Below are 26,323 nucleotides of genomic sequence, written 5' to 3' on the forward strand. Positions count from 1 at the left end.
TAGACACTCACAGACACCCCCCCCCCCTGCCCTACCCAACATGGCCGCCGTGCCTTCACTTCCACTCAGGGCGCGACGGGGCGGGGTCAGTGCGGGGGGTAGTGCGTGAGGGGCGGGGCTGGGGCGTGGCCAAGGAGCGCAACGGTGGGCGGGGCGGTTTGAGCGAATGGGGAGGGGCAAGGCGCGTGGGCGACGGGGCGGGGCCGTGGGAGAGAAAAGGGGGCGGGACAACGGCTCGCCCCGCGCGCTGGTTGGGCCGCTTCACCGCCTCAGTTGCCGCCGCTTCCGCCACTTCGGCCACGCCCCCCGCCCCCCCCAAGTCGCCCCGCCCACTTCGACTTTGGCGCATGCGGAGGGATACATCGGCCTCGCAGACCTCGTGCAGGTGAGGAAAGAGAGACCCACAGAGACACATAGAGATACATAGAGATACATAGAGACCCATAGAGATACATAGAGATACATAGAGATACATAGAGACTCATAGAGATACATAGAGATACATAGAGACCCATAGAGATACATAGAGACTCATAGACATACATAGAGACTCATAGAGATACATAGAGAAACATAGAGACACATAGAGATACATAGAGATACATAGAGACCCATAGAGATACATAGAGACCCATAGACATACATAGAGATACATAAAGATGCATAGAGACCCATAGAGATACATAGAGATACATAGAGACCCATAGAGATACATAGAGACCCATAGACATACATAGAGATACATAGAGACCCATAGAGATACATAGAGACTCATAGACATACATAGAGACTCATAGAGATACATAGAGAAACATAGAGACACATAGAGATACATAGAGATACATAGAGACCCATAGAGATACATAGAGACCCATAGACATACATAGAGATACATAAAGATGCATAGAGACCCATAGAGATACATAGAGATACATAGAGATACATAGAGACCCATAGACATACATAGAGATACATAGAGATACATAGAGACCCATAGAGATACATAGAGACACATAGAGATACATAGAGACACATAGAGATACATAGAGACACAGAGACCCATAGAGATACATAGAGACACATAGAAATACATAGAGACACATAGAGACCCATAGAGACACATAGAGACCCATAGAGACACATAGAGACCCATAGAGACACATAGAGACCCATAGAGACACATACTCATAGAGACACATAGAGACACATAGAGACCCATAGAGACACATAGAGACCCATAGAGACACATACTCATAGAGACACATAGAGACACATAGAGACCCATAGAGATAGATAGAGACACATAGAGACACATAGAGACCCATAGAGACCCATAGAGACACATAGAGACCCATAGAGACCCATAGAGACACATAGAGACCCATAGAGACACATAGAGACCCACAGAGACCCACACTCACAGAAACCCACAGAGACCCACACTCATAGAGACCCACACTCATAGAGACCCACACCCACAGAGACCCACACTCACAGAGACCCACACTCACAGAGACCCACAGAGACCCACACTCACAGAAACCCATAGAGACCCACACCCACAGAGACCCACACTCATAGAGACCCACACTCATAGAGACCCACACTCACAGAGACCCACACTCATAGAGACCCACACTCATAGAGACCCACAGAGACTCACACTTATAGAGACCCAGACCCACAGAGACCCACACTCATAGAGACCCACACTCATAGAGACCCACAGAGACTCACACTCACAGAGACCCAGACCCACAGAGACCCACACTCATAGAGACCCACACCCACAGAGACCCACACTCATAGAGACCCACACTCACAGAGACCCACACTCATAGAGACCCACACCCACAGAGACCCATACTCACAGAGACCCACACTCATAGAGACCCCCACCCACAGAGACCCACACTCATAGAGACCCACACCCACAGAGACCCATACTCACAGAGACCCACACTCATAGAGACCCCCACCCACAGAGACCCACACTCACAGAGACCCACACTCATAGAGACCCACACTCATAGAGACCCACACTCACAGAGACCCGCACTCACAGAGACCCACACTCATAGAGACCCACACTCATAGAGACCCACACTCACAGAGACCCACACTCATAGAGACCCACACTCATAGAGACCCACACTCACAGAGACCCACACTCATAGAGACCCACACTCACAGAGACCCACACTCACAGAGACCCACACTCATAGAGACCCACACTCATAGAGACCCACACCCACAGAGACCCACACTCATAAAGACCCACACTCATAGAGACACACAGAGACCCACAGAGACCCACACTCACAGAGACCCACAGCGAACCACACCCACAGAGACCCACACTCACAGAGACCCACACTCACAGAGACCCACAGAGACCCACACTCACAGAGACCCACACTCATAGAGACCCATAGAGACCCACACTCATAGAGACCCACACTCATAGAGACCCACAGAGACCCACACTCATAGAGACCCACACTCATAGAGACCCATAGAGACCCACACTCATAGAGACCCACACTCACAGAGACCCACAGAGACCCACACTCACAGAGACCCACACTCATAGAGACCCATAGAGACCCACACTCATAGAGACCCACACTCATAGAGACCCACAGAGACCCACACTCATAGAGACCCACACTCATAGACACTCACAGAGACCCACACTCACAGAGACCCATAGAGACCCACAGAGACCCACACTCACAGAAACCCACAGAGACCCAGACCCACAGAGACCCACACTCATAGAGACCCACACCCACAGAGACCCACACTCATAGAGACACACAGAGACCCACACTCACAGAGACCCACACCCATAGAGACCCACACTCATAGAGACCCACACCCACAGAGACCCACACTCATAGAGACACACAGAGACCCACACCCATAGAGACCCACACTCATAGAGACACACAGAGACCCACACTCATAGAGACCCACACCCACAGAGACCCACACTCATAGAGACCCACACTCATAGAGTCCCACTCTCACAGAGACACACACTCACAGAGACCCACAAAGACACACACTCACAGAGACACACAGAGACCCACACTCACAGAGACCCACACCCATAGAGACCCACACTCATAGAGACACACAGAGACCCACACTCATAGAGACCCACACCCACAGAGACCCACACTCATAGAGACCCACACTCATAGAGACACACAGAGACCCACACTCATAGAGACCCACACCCATAGAGACCCACACTCATAGAGACCCACACTCATAGAGACCCACACTCACAGAGACACACACTCACAGAGACCCACAGAGACACACACTCACAGAGACCCACAGAGACCCACACTCATAGAGACCCACACTCATAGAGACCCACACTCATAGAGACCCACACTCACAGAGACCCACACCCATAGAGACCCACACTCATAGAGACACACAGAGACCCACACTCATAGAGACACACAGAGACCCACACTCACAGAGACCCACACCCATAGAGACCCACACTCATAGAGACACACAGAGACCCACACTCATAGAGACCCACACCCACAGAGACCCACCCTCACAGAGACCCACACTCACAGAGACCCACACTCATAGAGACCCACACCCACAGAGACCCACACCCACAGAGACCCACACTCATAGAGACCCACAGAGACCCACACTCATAGAGACCCACACTCACAGAGACCCACACTCACAGAGACCCACACTCACAGAGACCCACACTCACAGAGACCCACACTCACAGAGACCCACACTCATAGAGACCCACACCCACAGAGACCCATAGAGACCCACACCCACAGAGACCCATAGAGACCCACACTCACAGAGACCCACACTCATAGAGACCCACACTCATAGAAACCCACACCCACAGAGACCCACATTCATAGAGACCCACACCCACAGAGACCCATAGAGACCCACACTCATAGAGACCCACACTCATAGAGACCCACACTCATAGAGACCCACAGAGACCCACACTCACAGAGACCCACACTCATAGAGACCCACACTCATAGAGACCCACACTCATAGAGACCCACAGAGACCCACACTCACAGAGACCCACACTCATAGAGACCCACACTCATAGAGACCCACAGAGACCCACACTCACAAAGACCCACACTCACAGAGACCCACACCCACAGAGACCCACACTCATAGAGACCCACACCCACAGAGACCCATAGAGACCCACACCCACAGAGACCCATAGAGACCCACACCCACAGAGACCCATAGAGACCCACACTCACAGAGACCCACACTCACAGAGACCCACACTCATAGAGACCCACACTCATAGAGATCCACAGAGACCCACACTCATAGAGACCCACACTCATAGAGACCCACACTCCCCCCCCCCCTCTCCCCCCCCCTCCCCCCCCCTCTCCCCCCCCCCCCCCCCCAGCCATGGAGTCTCTGCTGGTCCCGGCGATGGCGTTCCTGCGTGGCCGCCAGTCGTCGCTGGTGGCGTCGCTGGTGGCCCTCTGCGTGTTCGCCGGCCACGAGCTGTTCACCGTCGTGGCGACGGCTTGCCCCTGCTCGCCGGGGCGGAACCCGGCCCTGGCCGGCCTGTCCGCCCTCGGCCCCGCGCTCCTCCTGCTCCTCGCGGGGCTCGCCGTCAACAATCACACTCAGCGGTCGCTCGCCGGTACGGTCCGGCGGGTGTCTCGCTGCCGGTAGACCAGCCCCGTGTGTGTCGCTAGCGGTAGACCAGCCCCTTGTCTCGCTAGCGGTAGACTAGCCCCGTGTCGCTAGCGGTAGACCAGCCCCGTGTCGCTAGCGGTAGACTAGCCCCGTGTCGCTAGCGGTAGACCAGCCCCGTGTCTCGCTGCCGGTAGGCCAGCCCCGTGTGTGTCGCTAGCGGTAGACCAGCCCCTTGTCTCGCTGCCGGTAGGCCAGCCCCGTGTGTCTCGCTAGCGGTAGACCAGCCCCGTGTCTCGCTACCGGTAGACCAGCCCCGTGTGTCTCGCTAGCGGTAGACCAGCCCCGTGTCTCGCTGCCGGTAGACTAGCCCCGTGTCTCGCTGCCGGTAGACCAGTCCCGTGTCGCTACCGGTAGACTAGCCCCGTGTCGCTACCGGTAGACTAGCCCCGTGTCTCGCTGCCGGTAGTCTAGCCCCATGTCGCTGCCGGTAGACCAGCCCCGTGTCTCGCTACCGGTAGACCAGCCCCGTATCTCGCTACCGGTAGACCAGCCCCGTGTCTCGCTACCGGTAGACTAGCCCCGTGTCGCTACTGGTAGACCAGCCCCGTGTCTCGCTGCCGGTAGACCAGCCCCGTGTCTCGCTACCGGTAGACTAGCCCCGTGTCTCGCTGCCGGTAGACCAGCCCCGTGTCTCGCTACCGGTAGACCAGCCCCGTGTCTCGCTACCGGTAGACTAGCCCCGTGTCTCGCTACCGGTAGACTAGCCCCGTGTCTCGCTACCGGTAGACTAGCCCCGTGTCTCGCTACCGGTAGACTAGCCCCGTGTCTCGCTACCGGTAGACCAGCCCCGTGTCTCGCTGCCGGTAGACCAGCCCCGTGTCTCGCTGCCGGTAGACCAGCCCCGTGTCTCGCTGCCGGTAGTCTAGCCCCATGTCGCTGCCGGTAGACCAGCCCCGTGTCGCTAGCGGTAGACTAGCCCCGTGTCTCGCTACCGGTAGACTAGCCCCGTGTCTCGCTGCCGGTAGACTAGCCCCGTGTCTCGCTACCGGTAGACCAGCCCCGTGTCTCGCTACCGGTAGACTAGCCCCATGTCGCTGCCGGTAGACTAGCCCCGTGTCGCTACTGGTAGACCAGCCCCGTGTCTCGCTGCCGGTAGACCAGCCCCGTGTCTCACTGCCGGTAGACTAGCCCCGTGTCTCGCTACCGGTAGACTAGCCCCGTGTCGCTACTGGTAGACCAGCCCCGTGTCCCGCTGCCGGTAGACCAGCCCCGTGTCTCGCTGCCGGTAGACCAGCCCCGTGTCTCGCTGCCGGTAGACCAGCCCCGTGTCTCGCTGCCGGTAGACCAGCCCCGTGTCTCGCTGCTGGTAGACTAGCCCCGTGTCTCGCTACCGGTAGACTAGCCCCGTGTCGCTACCGGTAGACTAGCCCCGTGTCGCTACCGGTAGACTAGCCCCGTGTCGCTAGCGGTAGACTAGCCCCGTGTCGCTAGCGGTAGACTAGCCCCGTGTCGCTAGCGGTAGACTAGCCCCGTGTCTCGCTGCCGGTAGACTAGCCCCGTGTCTCGCTAGCGGTAGACTAGCCCCGTGTCGCTAGCGGTAGACTAGCCCCATGTCGCTAGCGGTAGACTAGCCCCGTGTCTCGCTAGCGGTAGTCTAGCCCCGTGTCGCTAGCGGTAGACTAGCCCTGTGTCGCTAGCGGTAGACTAGCCCCATGTCGCTAGCGGTAGACTAGCCCCGTGTCGCTAGCGGTAGACTAGCCCCGTGTCGCTACCGGTAGACTAGCCCCGTGTCGCTACCGGTAGACTAGCCCCATGTCGCTAGCGGTAGACTAGCCCCATGTCGCTACCGGTAGACTAGCCCCATGTCGCTACCGGTAGACTAGCCCCATGTCGCTACCGGTAGACTAGCCCTATGTCGCTAGCGGTAGACTAGCCCCATGTCGCTACCGGTAGACTAGCCCCATGTCGCTAGCGGTAGACTAGCCCCATGTCGCTACCGGTAGACTAGCCCTATGTCGCTTGCGGTAGACTAGCCCCATGTCGCTACCGGTAGACTAGCCCCATGTCGCTAGCGGTAGACTAGCCCCATGTCGTTACCGGTAGACTAGCCCCATGTCGCTAGCGGTAGACTAGCCCCATGTCGCTAGCGGTAGACTAGCCCCGTGTCGCTAGCGGTAGACCAGCCCCGTGTCGCTACCGGTAGACTAGCCCCATGTCACTAGCGGTAGACTAGCCCCGTGTCGCTACCGGTAGACTAGCCCCGTGTCTCGCTGCCGGTAGACTAGCCCCGTGTCGCTACCGGTAGACTAGCCCCGTGTCGCTACCGGTAGACTAGCCCTGTGTCGCTAGCGGTAGACTAGCCCCGTGTCTCGCTGCCATTAGACTAGCCCCGTGTCGCTAGCGGTAGACTAGCCCCATGTCGCTAGCGGTAGACTAGCCCCGTGTCGCTACCGGTAGACTAGCCCCGTGTCGCTACCAGTAGACTAGCCCCGTGTCGCTAGCGGTAGACTAGCCCCGTGTCTCGCTGCCATTAGACTAGCCCCGTGTCGCTAGCGGTAGACTAGCCCCATGTCGCTAGCGGTAGACTAGCCCCATGTCGCTAGCGGTAGACTAGCCCCGTCTCGCTACCGGTAGACTAGCCCCGTGTCGCTAGCGGTACGCCGGCCCATAGGGTTGGATCTCTGCGGCGTTCAGGAGGTCCGGTGGACCGGTGGCTCTGTTGTTTGTGTGTGGAGGAGGAGAGGCTGCCCGCTTCTCTGTCGGGAGCTGGACCGGTACCGCCTGGATCTCTGCGGTGTTCAGGAGGTCTGGTGCGCTGGTTCTGGTGTTTGTTTAGTGGAGAGGCTGCCACTCGTCTGTCAGGAGCTGGACCGGTACCGCCTGGATCTCTGCGGTATTCAGGAGGTCCGGTGGACCGGCTCTGGCTCCTGCCACCATGAGGGGTGGACAGTCCTCTATTCGGGGCAGCAGACTGCCAAACAACAGGGAGTGGCTCTTCTTCTGAACAAAAGTATGAAGGGGGCGTGGGAGCATGGCGGTGAGGTGTGGGAAGCTGTAAGCCCCAGGCTACTTTGGGCTCGCCTTCCCATCAACCGGAGGCGAGGAGTGGTGGTCATGGTTACTTATGTCCCCACCGAAGACGAACATCCGTGGAGGGATGCAGGAAAGGCGGTTGTTGTATGTCTCAGTGTGTGTGTGTCTATGTGTGTCTCTGTGTGTGTATCTGTATCTGTGTGTGTCTCTGTGTTTTGGTGTGTGTGTCTGTGTGTCTATGTCTGTGTGTGCCTCTGTGTGTGTGTGTGTTTGTGTGTCTATGTCTGTATCTGTGTGTGTATCTGTATCTGTGTCTGCGTGTGCATCTGTGTGGGTATCTGTGTCTGTGTGTGTGTCTGTGCGTGTGTCTGTATCTGTGTGTCTGTGTGTGTGTGTCTGTGTCTATGTCTGTATCTGTGTGTGTATCTGTGTCTGTGTGTGTCTGTGCGTGTGTCTGTATCTGTGTGTGTATATGTGTCTGTGTGTGTATCTGTGTGGGTATCTGTGTCTGTGAGTATCTGTGTGTCTGTGTGTGTGTGTCTATGTCTGTATCTATGTGTGTATCTGTGTGTGTATCTGTGTCTGTGTGTGTGACTGTGTCTGTGTGAATCTGTGTCTGTGTGTGTATCTGTGCACGTGTGTGTATCTGTGTCTGTGTGTGTGTCTGTGTGTGTCTCTGTGTGTGTGTGTCTTCTCGGCCACGGTCATTCCCTCCCTTCTCTACGCTTGCGAAACATGGACCGCCCTAATGGAACATCTTCGCCGGTTAGAAACATTTAGGCTAGCCTGCCTACGATCCATCCTGGGTTTAACCAGACTGGATTGTGTGAGGAGCTCACAAATCCTTGAAAGATCTGGGCAGGGTCCCATCGGTGAGCTCCTCCGGCGAGGAAGGCTGCGTTGGCTGGGTCATGTAGCCCGCATGCCCAGCCACCGGATTGAGGGGGCTAAGCGGGCGCGGCACGGGCTAGAGAAGAGATGGAGTGACGTGGTACAGGAGGACGTGGAGCTGAGTGGACTTGCCGATGACCGGTACCAGCTGTGTCAAGTTCGGCCTCTGTGGAGGAGGCTCGTGAAGGACGCTACTGGGCAGTTGGAGGCAGTTGCCCTCCAACAACAACGGAGGGCGGAGGAGCGACGCTCACAACAACGAGCGGAGCGCCGGGTGGCTAAAGCACAGCAGGTTGGCACAGTAGGGGGCACAGGTGGTGCATCAGCCAGTAGTCATCTCAGTCAGTCGACCCGTGGCACCTGCTGGGTCTGCCCCGTGACCTCCTGCCAGCGGGCGTTCGACACTTCACGTGGCCTCAGGGTGCACATAGCCTGGCACAAGCGTCGTGGTGACGTCACCGCCACTTAGTGGCGAATGGCAGTTGTTGTGTGTCTGTGTGTGTCTGTGTGTCTGTGTGTGTGTCTGTGTGTGTGTGTCTGTGTGTGTATCTGTGTGTATCTGTGTGTGTGTGTGTGTGTATCTGTGTCTGTGTATCTGTGTGTATCTGTGTGTGTCTGTGTGTATCTGTGTGTGTATCTGTGTGTGTGTGTGTGTATCTGTGTGTGTGTCTGTGTGTGGGTATCTTTGTATCTGTGTGTATCTGTGTGTGTATCTGTGTGTGTGTGTATCTGTGTGTGTGTGTATCTATCTGTGTCTGTGTGTGTGTATCTTGTGGGGAGCGGTAGTGTAGCGGTTAGCGCTACGCTGCGCTATGAACCTGGCGACCCGGGTTCGATTCCCGCTCACGGCCAACACCAGTGACGATTATCTGAACCGGTCCCGGGCCTCCCCTAGGTCGACTCAGCCTCAAATGAGTACCTGGTGCGGTGTGTAGTAAACATCGCCACTAGGGAGACAAAGGCGGTCGGGCGTGGTGCTGGCCACCCACCCCCTCGTGTACCGTTCCGGCCTTCATAGGTGCTGATCGCTAACAGCACTTGCCCCTACAGTCTGTTACAGGCTATATGGGGGATCTTTGTTTGTGTATCTGTGTGTGTGTGTGTATCTGTGTGTGTATCTGTGTATCTGTGTGTGTATCTGTGTGTATCTGTGTGTGTATCTGTGTGTGTGTGTGTGTATCTGTGTGTGTATCTGTGTGTGTATCTGTGTATCTGTGTGTGTGTGTATCTGTGTGTATCTGTGTGTGTATCTGTGTGTGTGTGTGTGTATCTGTGTGTGTATCTGTGTGTGTATCTGTGTGTGTGTGTGTATCTGTGTGTATCTGTCTGTCTGTGTGTGTATCTGTGTGTGTATCGGTGTATCTGTGTGTGTGTGTGTATCTGTGTGTATCTGTCTATCTGTGTGTGTGTGTATCTGTGTGTGTATCTGTGTGTGTATCTGATCCAGGCTGTGTCACTAACAGCGTTCCCATCGGCCCTGGCGTCTGCTGCGTCCTGAGTGTCCAGGCTCTCTCCCGCTCCCTCCTGGCTCCCGTCGTGTGGCTCGTCGCAACATTCCTCCGCGGGAACTACTACGAATGTGGAGCCAGCGAATTCCAGGTGACCGGTTGGAGTCCGGATCTCGGGGTGTAGCAGAGACTCGGGCTGTAGTAGAGACTCAGGGTGACTCGGGGTGTAGTAGAGACTCAGTGTGTAGCAGAGACTCAGGGTGTAGTAGAGACTCAGGGTGTAGTAGAGACTCAGGGTGTAGTAGAGACTCAGAGTGACTCAGGGTGTGGTAGAGACTCAGGGTGTAGTAGAGACTCAGAGTGACTCGGGGTGTTGTAGAGACTCAGGGTGTAGTAGAGACTCAGAGTGACTCGGGGTGTTGTAGAGACTCAGGGTGTAGTAGAGACTCAGAGTGACTCAGGGTGTTGTAGAGACTCAGGGTGTAGTAGAGACTCAGGGTGTAGCAGAGACTCAAGGTGTAGCAGAGACTCAGGGTGTAGTAGAGACTCAGGGTGACTCGGGGTGTAGTAGAGACTCAGGGTGTAGCAGAGACTCAGGGTTTAGCAGAGACTCAGGGTGTAGTAGAGACTCAGGGTGACTCGGGGTGTAGTAGAGAATCAGGGTGTAGTAGAGACTCAGGGTGACTCGGGGTGTAGTAGAGACTCAGGGTGTAGCAGAGACTCAGGGTTTAGCAGAGACTCAGGGTGTAGTAGAGACTCAGGGTGACTCGGGGTGTTGTAGAGACTCAGGGTGTAGTAGAGACTCAGAGTGACTCGGGGTGTTGTAGAGACTCAGGGTGTAGTAGAGACTCAGAGTGACTCAGGGTGTTGTAGAGACTCAGGGTGTAGTAGAGACTCAGGGTGACTCGGGGTGTAGTAGAGACTCAGTGTGTAGCAGAGACTCAGGGTGTAGTAGAGACTCAGGGTGTAGTAGAGACTCAGAGTGACTCAGGGTGTGGTAGAGACTCAGGGTGTAGTAGAGACTCAGAGTGACTCGGGGTGTTGTAGAGACTCAGGGTGTAGTAGAGACTCAGAGTGACTCAGGGTGTGGTAGAGACTCAGGGTGTAGTAGAGACTCAGAGTGACTCAGGGTGTTGTAGAGACTCAGGGTGTAGTAGAGACTCAGTGTGTAGCAGAGACTCAGGGTGTAGTAGAGACTCAGGGTGTAGTAGAGACTCAGGGTGACTCGGGGTGTAGTAGAGACTCAGTGTGTAGCAGAGACTCAGGGTGTAGTAGAGACTCAGGGTGTAGTAGAGACTCAGGGTGTAGTAGAGACTCAGAGTGACTCAGGGTGTGGTAGAGACTCAGGGTGTAGTAGAGACTCAGAGTGACTCGGGGTGTTGTAGAGACTCAGGGTGTAGTAGAGACTCAGAGTGACTCAGGGTGTGGTAGAGACTCAGGGTGTAGTAGAGACTCAGGGTGACTCGGGGTGTTGTAGAGACTCAGTGTGTAGCAGAGACTCAGGGTGTAGTAGAGACTCAGGGTGTAGTAGAGACTCAGGGTGTAGCAGAGACTCAGGGTGTAGTAGAGACTCGGGGTGTAGTAGAGACTCAGGGTGACTCAGGGTGTAGTAGAGACTCAGGGTGTAGTAGAGATTCAGGGTGTAGTAGAGACTCAGGGTGTAGTAGAGACTCAGGGTGTAGTAGAGACTCAGGGTGACTCAGGGTGTAGTAGAGACTCAGGGTGTAGTAGAGATTCAGGGTGTAGTAGAGACTCAGGGTGTAGTAGAGACTCAGGGTGTAGTAGAGACTCGGGGTGTAGTAGAGACTCAGGGTGTAGTAGAGACTCGGGGTGTAGTAGAGACTCAGGGTGACTCAGGGTGTAGTAGAGACTCAGGGTGTAGTAGAGATTCAGGGTGTAGTAGAGACTCAGGGTGTAGTAGAGTCTCAGGGTGTAGTAGAGACTCAGGGTGTAGTAGAGACTCGGGGTGTAGTAGAGACTCAGGGTGACTCAGGGTGTAGTAGAGACTCAGGGTGTAGTAGAGATTCAGGGTGTAGTAGAGACTCAGGGTGTAGTAGAGACTCAGAGTGACTCAGGGTGTGGTAGAGACTCAGGGTGTAGTAGAGACTCAGAGTGACTCAGGGTGTTGTAGAGACTCAGGGTGTAGTAGAGACTCAGGGTGACTCGGGGTGTAGTAGAGACTCAGGGTGTAGCAGAGACTCAGGGTGTAGTAGAGACTCAGGGTGACTCAGGGTGTAGTAGAGACTCAGGGTGTAGTAGAGACTCAGGGTGTAGTAGAGACTCGGGGTGTAGTAGAGACTCAGGGTGTAGTAGAGACTCAGAGTGACTCAGGGTGTTGTAGAGACTCAGGGTGTAGTAGAGACTCAGGGTGACTCGGGGTGTAGTAGAGACTCAGGGTGACTCAGGGTGTAGTAGAGACTCAGGGTGTAGTAGAGATTCAGGGTGTAGTAGAGACTCAGGGTGTAGTAGAGACTCAGAGTGACTCAGGGTGTGGTAGAGACTCAGGGTGTAGTAGAGACTCAGAGTGACTCAGGGTGTTGTAGAGACTCAGGGTGTAGTAGAGACTCAGGGTGACTCGGGGTGTAGTAGAGACTCAGGGTGTAGCAGAGACTCAGGGTGTAGTAGAGATTCAGGGTGTAGTAGAGACTCAGGGTGTAGTAGAGACTCAGGGTGTAGTAGAGACTCAGGGTGTAGTAGAGACTCAGGGTGTAGTAGAGACTCAGGGTGTAGTAGAGATTCAGGGTGTAGTAGAGACTCAGGGTGTAGTAGAGACTCAGAGTGACTCAGGGTGTGGTAGAGACTCAGGGTGTAGTAGAGACTCAGAGTGACTCAGGGTGTTGTAGAGACTCAGGGTGTAGTAGAGACTCAGGGTGACTCGGGGTGTAGTAGAGACTCAGGGTGTAGCAGAGACTCAGGGTGTAGTAGAGACTCAGGGTGACTCAGGGTGTAGTAGAGACTCAGGGTGTAGTAGAGACTCAGGGTGTAGTAGAGACTCGGGGTGTAGTAGAGACTCAGGGTGTAGTAGAGACTCAGAGTGACTCAGGGTGTTGTAGAGACTCAGGGTGTAGTAGAGACTCAGGGTGACTCGGGGTGTAGTAGAGACTCAGGGTGACTCAGGGTGTAGTAGAGACTCAGGGTGTAGTAGAGATTCAGGGTGTAGTAGAGACTCAGGGTGTAGTAGAGACTCAGAGTGACTCAGGGTGTGGTAGAGACTCAGGGTGTAGTAGAGACTCAGAGTGACTCAGGGTGTTGTAGAGACTCAGGGTGTAGTAGAGACTCAGGGTGACTCGGGGTGTAGTAGAGACTCAGGGTGTAGCAGAGACTCAGGGTGTAGTAGAGACTCAGGGTGACTCAGGGTGTAGTAGAGACTCAGGGTGTAGTAGAGACTCAGGGTGTAGTAGAGACTCGGGGTGTAGTAGAGACTCAGGGTGTAGCAGAGACTCGGGGTGTAGTAGAGACTCAGGGTGACTCGGGGTGTAGTAGAGACTCAGTGTGTAGCAGAGACTCAGGGTGTAGTAGAGACTCAGGGTGTAGTAGAGACTCAGAGTGACTCGGGGTGTTGTAGAGACTCAGGGTGTAGTAGAGACTCAGAGTGACTCAGGGTGTTGTAGAGACTCAGGGTGTAGTAGAGACTCAGGGTGTAGCAGAGACTCAAGGTGTAGCAGAGACTCAGGGTGTAGTAGAGACTCAGGGTGACTCGGGGTGTAGTAGAGACTCAGGGTGTAGCAGAGACTCAGGGTGTAGTAGAGACTCAGGGTGACTCAGGGTGTAGTAGAGACTCAGGGTGTAGTAGAGACTCAGGGTGTAGTAGAGACTCGGGGTGTAGTAGAGACTCAGGGTGTAGCAGAGACTCGGGGTGTAGTAGAGACTCAGGGTGTAGTAGAGACTCGGGGTGTAGTAGAGACTTAGGGTGTAGTAGAGACTCGGGGTGTAGCAGAGACTCAGGGTGTAGTAGAGACTCAGGGTGACTCAGGGTGTAGTAGAGACTCAGGGTGTAGTAGAGACTCAGGGTGTAGTAGAGACTCGGGGTGTAGTAGAGACTCAGGGTGTAGCAGAGACTCGGGGCGTAGTAGAGACTCGGGGTGTAGCAGAGACTCAGGGTGTGGTAGAGACTGAGGGTCTAGTAGAGACTCAGGGTGTAGTAGAGACTCAGGGTGTAGTAGAGACTCGGGGTGTAGTAGAGACTCAGGGTGACTCAGGCTGTAGTAGAGACTCAGGGTGTAGTAGAGACTCAGGGTGTAGTAGAGACTCAGGGTGTAGTAGAGACTTGGGGTGTAGTAGAGACTCAGGGTGTAGTGGAGACTCAGGGCCTAGTAGACTCAGGGTGTAGTAGAGACTCAGGGTGTAGTAGAGACTCAGGGTGTAGTAGAGACTCAGGGTGACTCAGGCTGTAGTAGAGACTCAGGGTGTAGTAGAGACTCAGGGTGTAGCAGAGACTCAGGGTGTAGTAGAGACTCAGGGTGACTCAGGGTGTAGTAGAGACTCAGGGTGTAGTAGAGACTCAGGGTGTAGTAGAGACTCAGGGTGTAGTAGAGACTCGGGGTGTAGTAGAGACTCAGGGTGTAGCAGAGACTCGGGGTGTAGTAGAGACTCAGGGTGTAGTAGAGACTCGGGGTGTAGTAGAGACTCGGGGTGTAGTAGAGACTCGGGGTGTAGTAGAGACTTAGGGTGTAGTAGAGACTCAGGGTCTAGCGGAGCGCCGGGTGGCTAAAGCACAGCGGGTTGGCACAGTAGGGGGCACAGGTGGTGCATCAGCCAGTCATCTCAGTCAGTCGACCCGTGGCACCTGCTGGGTCTGCCCCGTGACCTCCTGCCCGCGGGCGTTCGACACTTCACGTGGCCTCAGGGTGCACATAGCCTGGCACAAGCGTCATGGTGACGTCACCGCCACTTAGTGGCGAATGGCGGTTGTTGTTGTTGTCTGTGCGTGTGTGTGTGTCTCTGTGTGTGTATCTGTGTGTGTCTGTGTATCTGTGTGTGTGTGCCTGTGTGTGTGAGTGTGTGCCTATGTGTGTGTGTCACTGTGTCTGTGTGTGTGTCTGTGTATCTGTGTGTATCTGTGTGTGTCTGTGTGTGTATCTGTGTGTGTGTCACTGTGTCCGTGTGTGTGTCTGTGTATCTGTGTGTGTGCCTGTGTGTGTGATTGTGTGCCTATGTGCGTGTGTCACTGTGTCTATGTGTGCGTCTGTGTATCTGTGTGTGTGTCTGTGTGTGTGTCTGTGTGTGTGTCACTGTGTGCCATCGGACACTCCGCCCCCACAACTCCCAATCGGTGATGGGGCAGTTGTGGAGAGAGTGGAGAGTTTCCCATACCTGGGCAGTGTGCTTATGACTGGCTCCAGTTTAACAGCAGAGGTCTCACTCCGAATCAGTCGAGCGGCAATATCTTTTCATCGGTTGCGTAACGCTGTGTGGAAGCTACCTGGTCTGTCGCTCCGCACTAAGCTTTGGGTCTTCTCGGCCACGGTCATTCCCTCCCTTCTCTACGCTTGCGAAACGTGGACCCCCCTAATGGAACATCTTCGCCGGTTAGAAACATTTAGGCTGGCCTGCCTACGATCCATCCTGGGTTTAACCAGACTGGATTGTGTGAGGAGCTCACAAATCCTTGAAAGATCTGGGCAGGGTCCCATCGGTGAGCTCCTCCGGCAGGCAAGGCTGCGATGGCTGGGTCATGTAGCCCGCATGCCCAGCCACCGCATGCCGAAACAGCTTTTGTTTGGCCGGATTGAGGGGGCTAAGCGGGCGCGGCACGGGCTAGAGAGGAGATGGAGTGATGTGGTACAGGAGGACGTGGAGCTGAGTGGACTTGCCGATGACTGGTACCAGCGGTGTCAAGATCGGCCTCTGTGGAGGAGGCTCGTGAAGGATGCTACTGGGCAGTTGGAGGCAGTCGCCCTCCAACAACAACGGAGGGCGGAGGAGCGACGCTCACAACAGCGAGCGGAGCGCCGGGTGGCTAAAGCACAGCAGGTTGGCACAGTAGGGGGCACAGGTGGTGCATCAGCCAGTCATCTCAGTCAGTCGACCCGTGGCACCTGCTGGGTCTGCCCCGTGACCTCCTGCCAGCGGGCGTTCGACACTTCACGTGGCCTCAGGGTGCACATAGCCTGGCACAAGCGTCGTGGTGACGTCACCGCCACTTAGTGGCGAATGGCGGTTGTTGTTGTTGTCACTGTGTGTGTGTCACTGTGTGTGTGTGTCACTGTGTGTGTCACTGTGTGTGTCAATGTATGTGTGTGTGTCACTGTGTGTGTGTCACTTTGTGTGTCACTGTGTGTCACTGTGTGTCACTGTGTGTGTGTGTCACACTGTGTGTGTGTCACACTGTGTGTGTCTGGCAACACAACCCCCTACCTCCTCGCGGTGCCGGACGGGCAACCCTGTCGTGGACAGTGCTGTGGGGGGAGATCCAATTTTGATTGGCTCCTCCCCTCATGCCGTCTGTGACCACCACAGGGGCTAAACGGGGGCTCTGGACGGGTGCGAGGGGCTGGTAAACCCTCCACCTTCAATTAATTACCACTACACCACGAGTTAAACTGAAATATGTAACTAATAAGCTTGTGCCGGAGGCCCCGGGGGGCCAGGCGTCTATGACGTCTCCTGGCCAAACCCCAATTGGCGGAGCCAGGAGATTGAATATCTACCCTCGGGGCTCCTCCAGAAACAACGAAAAGCCACTACGGGTGGCCACGTGGAATGTTCGAACGCTCACTGCGGAGGAGAGGCTGCCACTCCTCTGTCGGGAGCTGGACCGGTACCGCCTGGATCTCTGTGGCATTCAGGAGGTCCGGTGGACCGGCTCTGGCTCCTGCCACCATGAGGGGTGGACAGTCCTCTACTCGGGGCAGCAGACTGCCAAACAACAGGGTGTGGCTCTTCTTTTGAACAAAAGAATGAAGGGGGCGTGGGAGCGTGGCGATGAGGTGTGGGAAGCTGTAAGCCCCAGGCTACTTTGGGCTCGCCTTCCCATCAACCGGAGGCGAGGAATGGTGGTCGTGGTTACTTATGCCCCCACCGAAGATGAACATCCGTGGAGGGATGCAGGCAAAGCCGATGAGTCAGATGCCTTCTATGACCTCCTGTCACAGGTGCTGGCTAAAGTGACCCCTCGGGATAGAGTCATCATGTTGGGTGACTTCAATGCCCGAGTTGGTCATGATATTGGCACCTGGTCTGGAGTGATTGGAGGGCATGGGCCAGATCAGCTCAATAACAACGGTAGGAGGCTGCTAGATTTTTGTGCAGCCCATGGGCTTGTAATTACCAACACGCTGTTCCGGCATCGGCGCATCCATACAACATCATGGATACATGCCGGGTCCAAGCAAGAACATCTGCTGGACTACATAGTGACGGACCAGCGGATGCGAGCCCATGTCCTTGACACCAGGACCTACCGTGGAGCTGATCTGCCCTCTGACCATCGACTAGTCATCTGTAAGATGCGCCTGCCATTCTTCCACTCCGGTGGTGGGTATACACCCAGGACCCCATTCCAACCTAAAGTGGCCCGGTCTCAGTTATCTGATGAAAGTTGCAAGCGAGAATTTCATCATCGCTTGCAGCTGGGATTGGCATCGTCCCCGACTCCTCCTGATGTCGAGGGTAAATGGGCGAGGTTTAGGACTGTGGCTCATGCAGCTGCAATGGCTGCTTTGGGTACGCGGTCCAGACCTCCCCAGAGACCCTGGCTGACAGAGGAGGTGTTCAGGATGGTTGAGAAAAAGCAACAGGCCCACTGTCATCGGCTACAGAATCCCACGTCAGAGAATGAGGAGGCTTACCGCAGCCTTCGCTCGGAGGTTCGGAGAGCCGTGAGGCGCTGCAAGGATGGGTGGTGGTCGCGGGTTGCTGAGGAGATGGAGTCTGCCTCAGTGGCCCGTGATCACAAATCTCTATTTAACTCCATCAAAAAAGTAACCTGCAGCACCACACCTATTACATCATGAGGGGAAAAAACGGTGATCCAATCTCCGACCCCCAGGAACAGGTTTGCAGATTTGCTGAGCATTTCTGTGAGGTCCTGGGGGAGGGAAAATCCCTCAGCCAGGAAAACATCGTGGCACAAAGTGAGGATGACCCTGCTGTGGCTGCGGTGCCTCAAATATTGGAAGAAGTCACCCACTGTGAGTGGCTGGCTGAGGTGCCATCTGTTGAGGAAGTACTGAAGGCGATCCGGAGTCTGAGACCAGGAAAGGCAGCGGGCAGAGATGATCTCCCAAGCGAAATGCTGAGGGAGGGTGGCATTTGTGCAGACTGCCCTATATGACATCATAACAACGGTCTGGACCACTGGACGGGTTCCGCAGGATTGGAAGGATGCCCTGGTGCTCCCCCTCTTTAAGAAGGGGGACCGCACAGACTGTAACAACTACAGGGGCATCTCACTCCCCAGTGTGCCGGGAAAGGTCCTGGCAAGGTTTATTCAGCATCGCCTTGCCAGGCACGCTGAGGAGAGGCTTGCAGAGCCCCAATGCGGTTTCAGGAAAGGGCGGTCCTGCACAGATGCCATATTTTCTGTCTGTCTGCTACAACAGAGGTGTAGGGAATTCCAACAAAACCTACATCTCTGATTTATTGACCTGGTCAAGGCCTATGATACCATCAGTAGGCCTGGGCTCTGGGTTGTTCTTCGTGCTTTTGGAGTACCTGACCCTCTGCTCACGATCATTAAGTACCTTCATGATGGTGAGCGGGCCCAGGTAAAACTACGTGGCTGGGAGTCAGAGCCATTCTCTGTACACCTTGGGGTGCGACAGGGATGTCCTCTGGCTCCCACATTATTTAACATCTATTTTGACCACGTAGTTCGTGAAGCCTTCAATAGCTGTACCGGGGGAATCTCCATATGGTACAGATATAATGGGAGGCTGATCGATGCCCGGGTGCGGTCAAGGGATGGCTCCCTATTGCTCAACCACGTTATGTATGCTGATGATTTGGTAATAGCTGCTCAGTCAGAAGAGGAGTTGGAGACGCTGCTGCTGAGACTGGAGCGTGCCACTAAGAGGTGGGGCCTTGCCATCAGCCCCACCAAAACTAAGCACCTGCCTGGGTATTTTGTACCATCGGACACTCCACCCCCACAAATCCCAATCGGTGATGGGGCAGTTGTGGAGAGAGTGGAGAGTTTCCCATACCTGGGCAGTGTGCTTATGACTGGCTCCAGTTTAACAGCAGAGGTCTCACTCCGAATCAGTCGAGCGGCAATATCTTTTCATCGGTTGCGTAACGCTGTGTGGAAGCTACCTGGTCTGTCGCTCCGCACTAAGCTTCAGGTCTTTTCGGCCACGGTCATTCCCTCCCTTCTCTACGCTTGCGAAACGTGGACCCCCCTAATGGAACATCTTCGCCGGTTAGAAACATTTAGGCTGGCCTGCCTACGATCCATCCTGGGTTTAACCAGACAGGATTGTGTGAGGAGCTCACAAATCCTTGAAAGATTTGGGCAAGGTCCCATCGGTGAGCTCTTCCGGCGGGCAAGGCTGCGATGGCTGGGTCATGTAGCCCGCATGCCCAGCCACCGCATGCCGAAACAGCTTTTGTTCGGCCGGATCGAGGGGGCTAAGCGGGCACGGCACAGGCTAGAGATGAGATGGAGTGATGTGGTACAGGAGGACGTGGAGCTGAGTGGACTTGCCGATGACTGGTACCAGCGGTGTCAAGATCGGCTTCTGTGGAGGAGGCTCGTGAAGTACGCTACTGGGCAGTTGGAGGCAGTCGCCCTCCAACAACAACAGAGGGCGGAGGAGCGACGCTCACAACAACGAACGGAGCGCCGGGTGGCTAAAGCACAGCAGGTTGGCACAGTAGGGGGCACAGGTGGTGCATCAGCCAGTCATCTCAGTCAGTCGACCCGTGGCACCTGGGTCTGCCCCGTGACCTCCTGCCAGCGGGCGTTCTACACTTCACGTGGCCTCAGGGTGCACATAGCCTGGCACAAGCGTCGTGGTGACGTCACCGCCACTTAGTGGCGAATGGCGGTTGTTGTTGTTGTGTCACTGTGTATGTGTGTGTCACTGTGTGTGTGTCACTGTGTGTGTCACACTGTGTGTGTGTCACTGTGTGTGTGTCACTGTGTGTGTTTCACTGTGTGTGTCACACTGTGTGTGTGTCACTGTGTGTGTCACTGTGTGTGTGTGTGTCACTGTGTGTGTGTGTCACTGTATGTGTGTGTCACTGTGTGTGTATGTGTCACTGTGTGTGTGTGTGTCACTGTGTGTGTGTGTCACTGTGTGTGTGTGTCACTGTGTGTGTATGTGTCACTGTGTGTGTGTCACTGTGTGTGTGTGTCACTGTGTGTGTGTGTGTGTCACACTGTGTGTGTCACTGTGTGTGTGTCACTGTGTGTGTGTGTGTGTGTCACACTGTGTGTGTCACTGTGTGTGTCACTGTGTGTGTCACTGTGTGTGTGTGTCACTGTGTGTGTGTGTCACACTGTGTGTGTGTCACTGTGTGTGTCACACTGTGTGTGTGTCACTGTGTGTGTGTCACTGTGTGTGTTTCACTGTGTATGTCACACTGTGTGTGTGTCACTGTGTGTGTCACTGTGTGTGTGTGTGTCACTGTGTGTGTGTGTCACTGTGTGTGTGTGTCACTGTGTGTGTATGTGTCACTGTGTGTGTGTCACTGTGTGTGTGTGTCACTGTGTGTGTGTCACTGTGTGTTTCACTGTGTGTGTGTCACTATGTGTGTGTGTCACTGTGTGTGTGTCACACTGTGTGTGTCACACTGTGTGCGTCACTGTGTGTGTCACTGTGTGTGTGTGTGTGTCACACTGTGTGTGTCACTGTGTGTGTGTGTGTCACCGTGTGTGTCACTGTGTGTGTCACACTGTGTGTGTCACTGTGTGTGTCACTGTGTGTGTCACACTGTGTGTGTCACTGTGTGTGTGTCTCACTGTGTGTGTGTGTGTGTCACTGTGTGTGTGTGTCACTGTGTGTGTGTGTCACACTGTGTGTGTGTGTCACACTGTGTGTGTCACACTGTGTGTGTGTGTCACACTGTGTGTGTGTGACTAGAGTGGCGTGTGGGTGTTTGCCCACCCCAACGTGAGCCAGCTGCTTCCCCGTGAGTCTCTGGCACGTGTTCCCTGCGACTCGCTCAGGCTCAGCTCCTGGCTCAGCGTCGAAGATGAGCGGGAAATTCGCTCCACGCTCATGGACAAGATGCAGTTCGAGTCAGAGGTCAAACTCGCTCAGTCGTTCAGCCAGTCAGTCGCTCGCTCAGTTAGTCACTCAGTTAGTCAGTCACTCAGTCACTCACTCAGTTAGTCAGTCAGTCATTCAGTCAGTCACACGCTCAGTCAGTCAGTCAGTTAGTCACTCAGTTAGTCATTCACTCAGTCACTCACGTAGTCACTCAGTTAGTCACTCACACGCTCACACGCTCACTCACTCACTCACGTAGTCACTCAGTCATTCATTCACTCACACGCTCATTCACTCACTCACGTAGTCACTCAGTTAGTCAGTCACTCAGTCACTCACTCAGTCACTCAGTCAGTCACTCATTCAGCCACTCACTCACTCAGCCACTCAGTCATTCACTCACTCACTCACGTAGTCACTCAGTCACTCACTCACACGCTCACTCACTCAGTCACTCAGTCACTCACTCACTCACACGCTCACTCACTCAGTCACTCAGTCAGTCACTCACTCACACGCTCACTCACTCAGTCACTCACTCACGTAGTCACTCAGTTAGTCACTCACTCACAGGCTCACTCACTCACTCACGTAGTCACTCAGTCACACGTTCACTCAATCACTCACTCAGTCATTCACTCAGTCACTCACTCAGTTAGTCACTCAGTCAGTCAGTCAGTCACTCACTCAGTCACTCACTCACACGCTCACTCAGTCACTCAGTCACTCACTCAGTCATTCAGTCAGTCACTCACTCAGTTAGTCACTCAGTCAGTCAGTCACTCACTCGCTCACTCACCCACTCGCTCACTCACTCACCCACCCACCCACTCACTCACTCACTCACCCACTCACTCACCCACTCACCCACCCACCCACCCACTCACTCACTCACTCACCCACCCACCCACTCACCCACTCACTCACTCACTCACCCACTCACCCACCCACTCACCCCCTGATACTGTTGCAGGTAATGGGCTGGGTCCTGCTGCTACTCAGCGCCCTAGTGGTGTTCATCCTGCGCCTGATGTCTCTCTGTCAGTCGCCTGTGCCGTCCCTCCAGCTGCAGTACTGGAGGGTTTACACGCGGGCTGAGAGAGAAACCTTCAGCGCTGAGGCACAGGTAGACACCGGGGAGACACGGGGGAGACACGGGGAGACACGGGGAGACAGGAGGAGACACGGGGAGACACGGGGAGACACGGGGAGACACGGGGAGACACGGGGAGACACGGGGGCTGAGAGAGACACCTTCAGCGCTGAGGCACAGGTAGACACCGGGGAGACACGGGGGAGACACGGGGAGACACGGGGAGACACGGGGAGACAGGAGGAGACACGGGGAGACACGGGGAGACACGGGGAGACACGGGGTTTACACACGGGCTGAGAGAGACACCTTCAGCGCTGAGGCACAGGTAGACACCGGGGAGACACGGGGAGAGACACGGGGAGACACGGGGGCTGAGAGAGACACGGGGAGACACGGGGAGAGACACGGGGAGAGACACGGGGAGACACGGGGAGACACGCGGGCTGAGAGAGACACGGGGAGACACGGGGAGAGACACGGGGAGAGACACGGGGAGACACGGGGAGACACGCGGGCTGAGAGAGACACGGGGAGACACGGGGTTTACACGGGGAGAGACGGGGGCTGAGAGAGACACCTTCAGCGCTGAGGCACAGGTAGACACCGGGGAGACACGGGGGAGACACGGGGGGACACGGGGAGACACAGGGGCTGAGAGAGACACGGGGAGACACGGGGAGACACGTGGAGACACGGGGAGACACGGGGGGAGACACGGGGAGAGACACGGGGAGACACGGGGGCTGAGAGAGACACGGGGAGACACGGGGAGATACGGGGAGACAGGAGGAGACACGGGGGCTGAGAGAGACACCTTCAGCGCTGAGGCACAGGTAGACACCGGGGAGACACGGGGAGACACGGGGAGACACGGAGGCTGACAGAGACACGGGGAGACACGGGGAGACACGGGGAGAGACGGGGAGAGACACGGGGAGACACGGGGTCTGAGAGAGACACCTTCAGCGCTGAGGCACAGGTAGACACCGGGAGACACGGGGGAGAGACACGGGGGAGACACGGGGGAGAGACACGCGGGCTGAGAGAGACACGGGGAGACACGGGGAGAGACACGGGGAGAGACACGGGGAGACACGGGGAGACACGCGGGCTGAGAGAGACACGGGGAGACACGGGGAGAGACACGGGGAGAGACACGGGGAGACACGGGGAGACACGCGGGCTGAGAGAGACACGGGGAGACACGGGGTTTACACGGGGAGAGACGGGGGCTGAGAGAGACACCTTCAGCGCTGAGGCACAGGTAGACACCGGGGAGACACGGGGGAGACACGGGGGGACACGGGGAGACACGGGGGCTGAGAGAGACACGGGGAGACACGGGGAGACACGTGGAGACACGGGGAGACACGGGGGGAGACACGGGGAGAGACACGGGGAGACACGGGGGCTGAGAGAGACACGGGGAGACACGGGGAGATACGGGGAGACAGGAGGAGACACGGGGGCTGAGAGAGACACCTTCAGCGCTGAGGCACAGGTAGACACCGGGGAGACACGGGGAGACACGGGGAGACACGGAGGCTGACAGAGACACGGGGAGACACGGGGAGACACGGGGAGAGACGGGGAGAGACACGGGGAGACACGGGGTCTGAGAGAGACACCTTCAGCGCTGAGGCACAGGTAGACACCGGGAGACACGGGGGAGAGACACGGGGGAGACACGGGGGAGAGACACGCGGGCTGAGAGAGACACCTTCAACGCTGAGGCACAGGTAGACACCGGGGGAGACACGGGGGCTGAGAGAGACACGGGGAGACACGGGGAGAGACACGTGGAGACACGGGGAGACACGGGGTTTACACGGGGAGAGACACGGGGAGACACGGGGAGAGACACGGGGGCTGAGAGAGACACCGGGAGACACGGGGAGACACGGGGGAGAGACACGGGGAGAGAGAGACACCTTCCGCGCTGAGGCACAGGTAGACACGGGGGGGAGAGACACGGGGAGACACGGGAGAGACACGGGAAGACATGGGTAGACACGAGGAGACACGGGGAGAGACACGGAGAGACATGGGGGGAGACACGGGGAGACACGGGGTCTGAGAGAGACACCTTCAGCGCTGAGGCACAGGTAGACACCGGGAGACATGGAGAGACACGGGGAGACAGGAGGAGACACGGGGAGACACCCACTCACCCACCCACTCACCCACCCACTCACCCACCCACTCACCCACTCACCCACTCACCCACCCACTCACCCACTCACCCACCCACTCACCCACCCACCCACTCACCCACTCACTCACCCACTCACCCACTCACCCACCCACTCACTCACTCACTCACCCACTCACCCACTCACTCACTCACTCACCCACCCACCCACTCACCCACTCACCCACTCACCCACTCACTCACCCACTCACCCACTCACCCACCCACTCACTCACTCACTCACCCACTCACCCACTCACTCACTCACTCACCCACCCACCCACTCACCCACTCACCCACTCACTCACTCACTCACCCACTCACTCACCCACTCACCCACCCACTCACCCACCCACTCACCCACTCACCCACCCACTCACCCACCCACTCACCCACCCACCCACCCACCCACCCCACCCTCCCCGCCAGGCCCACGCACTGCATCTGGCCAGGCAGAACGTCGCCGCTTTCCTCGGCACCGCCACCACCGCCTCCGCCGCCTCTCCCGGCGGCTACCGTGCCGTGCCGAGCCCCGAGAAGGAGGATGAGGAGGATGAGGAGGCTGGTGGTGACGGAGGAGGTCCACCGTCTCCGCCTGCCCGCCCCGGCTACCGCTCGCCCAGCGAGGCCGACTGGCGGCAGGCCTCGCGACCGTTCACCGTGGCTGCCGGTAGTGGCAGCTGGAGTTACTCGGCGCTTCACCGATGGGCGATGGACAGGCGCGGCGGTGGTGGTGGTGGTGGTGGTGGTGGCGGTGGAGGAGGATCCGAGATGGTTCCTCTCGTGGCAGACGAAGTTGACGGGGAAGGCCGGGCACTCGGGAAGGCTGCCTTGCGCCTGAACGAGTCTACGCTTTAGTGGGTGGGTGGGTGGGTGGGTGAGTGGGTGGGTGGGTGGGTGAGTGGGTGAGTGGGTGGGTGGGTGGGTGAGTGAGTGGGTGGGTGAGTGAGTGAGTGAGTAGGTGAGTGAGTGAGTGGGTGAGTGGGTGAGTGAGTGGGTGGGTGAGTGAGTGAGTGAGTGCGTGGGTGAGTGGGTGAGTGAGTGGGTGGGTGGGTGGGTGAGTGGGTGAGTGAGTGGGTGAGTGGGTGGGTGAGTGAGTGAGTAGGTGAGTGAGTGAGTGGGTGGGTGAGTGGGTGAGTGAGTAAGTGAGTGAGTGGGTGAGTGAGTGAGTGGGTGAATGAGTGAGTGAGTGTGTGGGTGAGTGGGTGGGTGAGTGAGTGAGTGGGTGAGTGAGTGAGTGTGTGGGTGAGTGGGTGAGTGGGTGGGTGGGTGGGTGAGTGGGTGAGTGGGTGGGTGAGTGAGTGAGTGAGTGGGTGATTGAGTGGGTGATTGAGTGGGTGAGTGAGTGAGTGTGTGTGGGTGGGTACAGCAAAACAACCCCCTACCTCCTCGTGATGCTGGACGGCAACGCTGTGGTGGACAATGCTGTGGTGGGCAGTGCCTTGGGGAGAGGGGGGCCAGGCGTCTATGACGTCTCCTGGCCAAACCCCAATTGGCGGAGCCAGGAGATTGAATACCTACCCTCGGGGCTCCTCCTCCAGAAACAATGAAAAGCCACTACGGGTGGCCACGTGGAATGTTCGAACGCTCACTGCGGAGGAGAGGCTGCCACTCCTCTGTCGGGAGCTGGACCGGTACCGCCTGGATCTATGCGGCATTTAGGAGGTCCGGTGGACCGGTTCTGGCTCCTGCCACCATGAGGGGTGGACAGTCCTCTACTCGGGGCAGCAGACTGCCAAACAACAGGGTGTGGGTCTTCTTTTGAACAAAAGAATGAAGGGGATGTGGGAGCGTGGCGGTGAGGTGTGGGAAGCTG

At 56.4% G+C, this 26,323-nt stretch overlaps 1 protein-coding gene across 1 annotated transcript; it reads left to right on the forward strand.

Annotated features, from left to right (window-relative positions):
* Window positions 1-228: 228 nt before the first annotated feature.
* On the forward strand, window positions 229-25,365 carry LOC142907396 (calcium homeostasis modulator protein 2-like). The gene is made up of 6 exons (XM_076056880.1): window positions 229-385; window positions 4,454-4,696; window positions 10,064-10,215; window positions 21,092-21,256; window positions 22,194-22,346; window positions 24,937-25,365. The coding sequence occupies exons 2-6, from the start codon at window positions 4,456-4,458 to the stop codon at window positions 25,363-25,365; spliced, it is 1,140 nt and encodes a 379-aa protein (XP_075912995.1). The 5' UTR covers window positions 229-385; window positions 4,454-4,455.
* Window positions 25,366-26,323: the final 958 nt, after the last annotated feature.

This window comes from Petromyzon marinus, chromosome 78 (genome assembly GCF_048934315.1).
Source record: "Petromyzon marinus isolate PM22_M1 ecotype Great Lakes invasive population chromosome 78, UKy_Petmar_22M1.pri1.0, whole genome shotgun sequence".
Taxonomy (NCBI): domain Eukaryota; kingdom Metazoa; phylum Chordata; class Hyperoartia; order Petromyzontiformes; family Petromyzontidae; genus Petromyzon; species Petromyzon marinus.

What these genes read in the sequence shown, in the direction of transcription:
- LOC142907396 (XM_076056880.1), top strand. Translation starts at nt 4,456, where the DNA reads ATGGAGTCTCTGCTGGTCCCGGCGATGGCGTTCCTGCGTGGCCGCCAG. An exon ending in CACTCAGCGGTCGCTCGCCG is followed by an intron (nt 4,697 to 10,063) that starts GTACGGTCCGGC and finishes TATCTGATCCAG; the next exon opens with GCTGTGTCACTAACAGCGTT. An exon ending in GTGGAGCCAGCGAATTCCAG is followed by an intron (nt 10,216 to 21,091) that starts GTGACCGGTTGG and finishes GTGTGTGACTAG; the next exon opens with AGTGGCGTGTGGGTGTTTGC.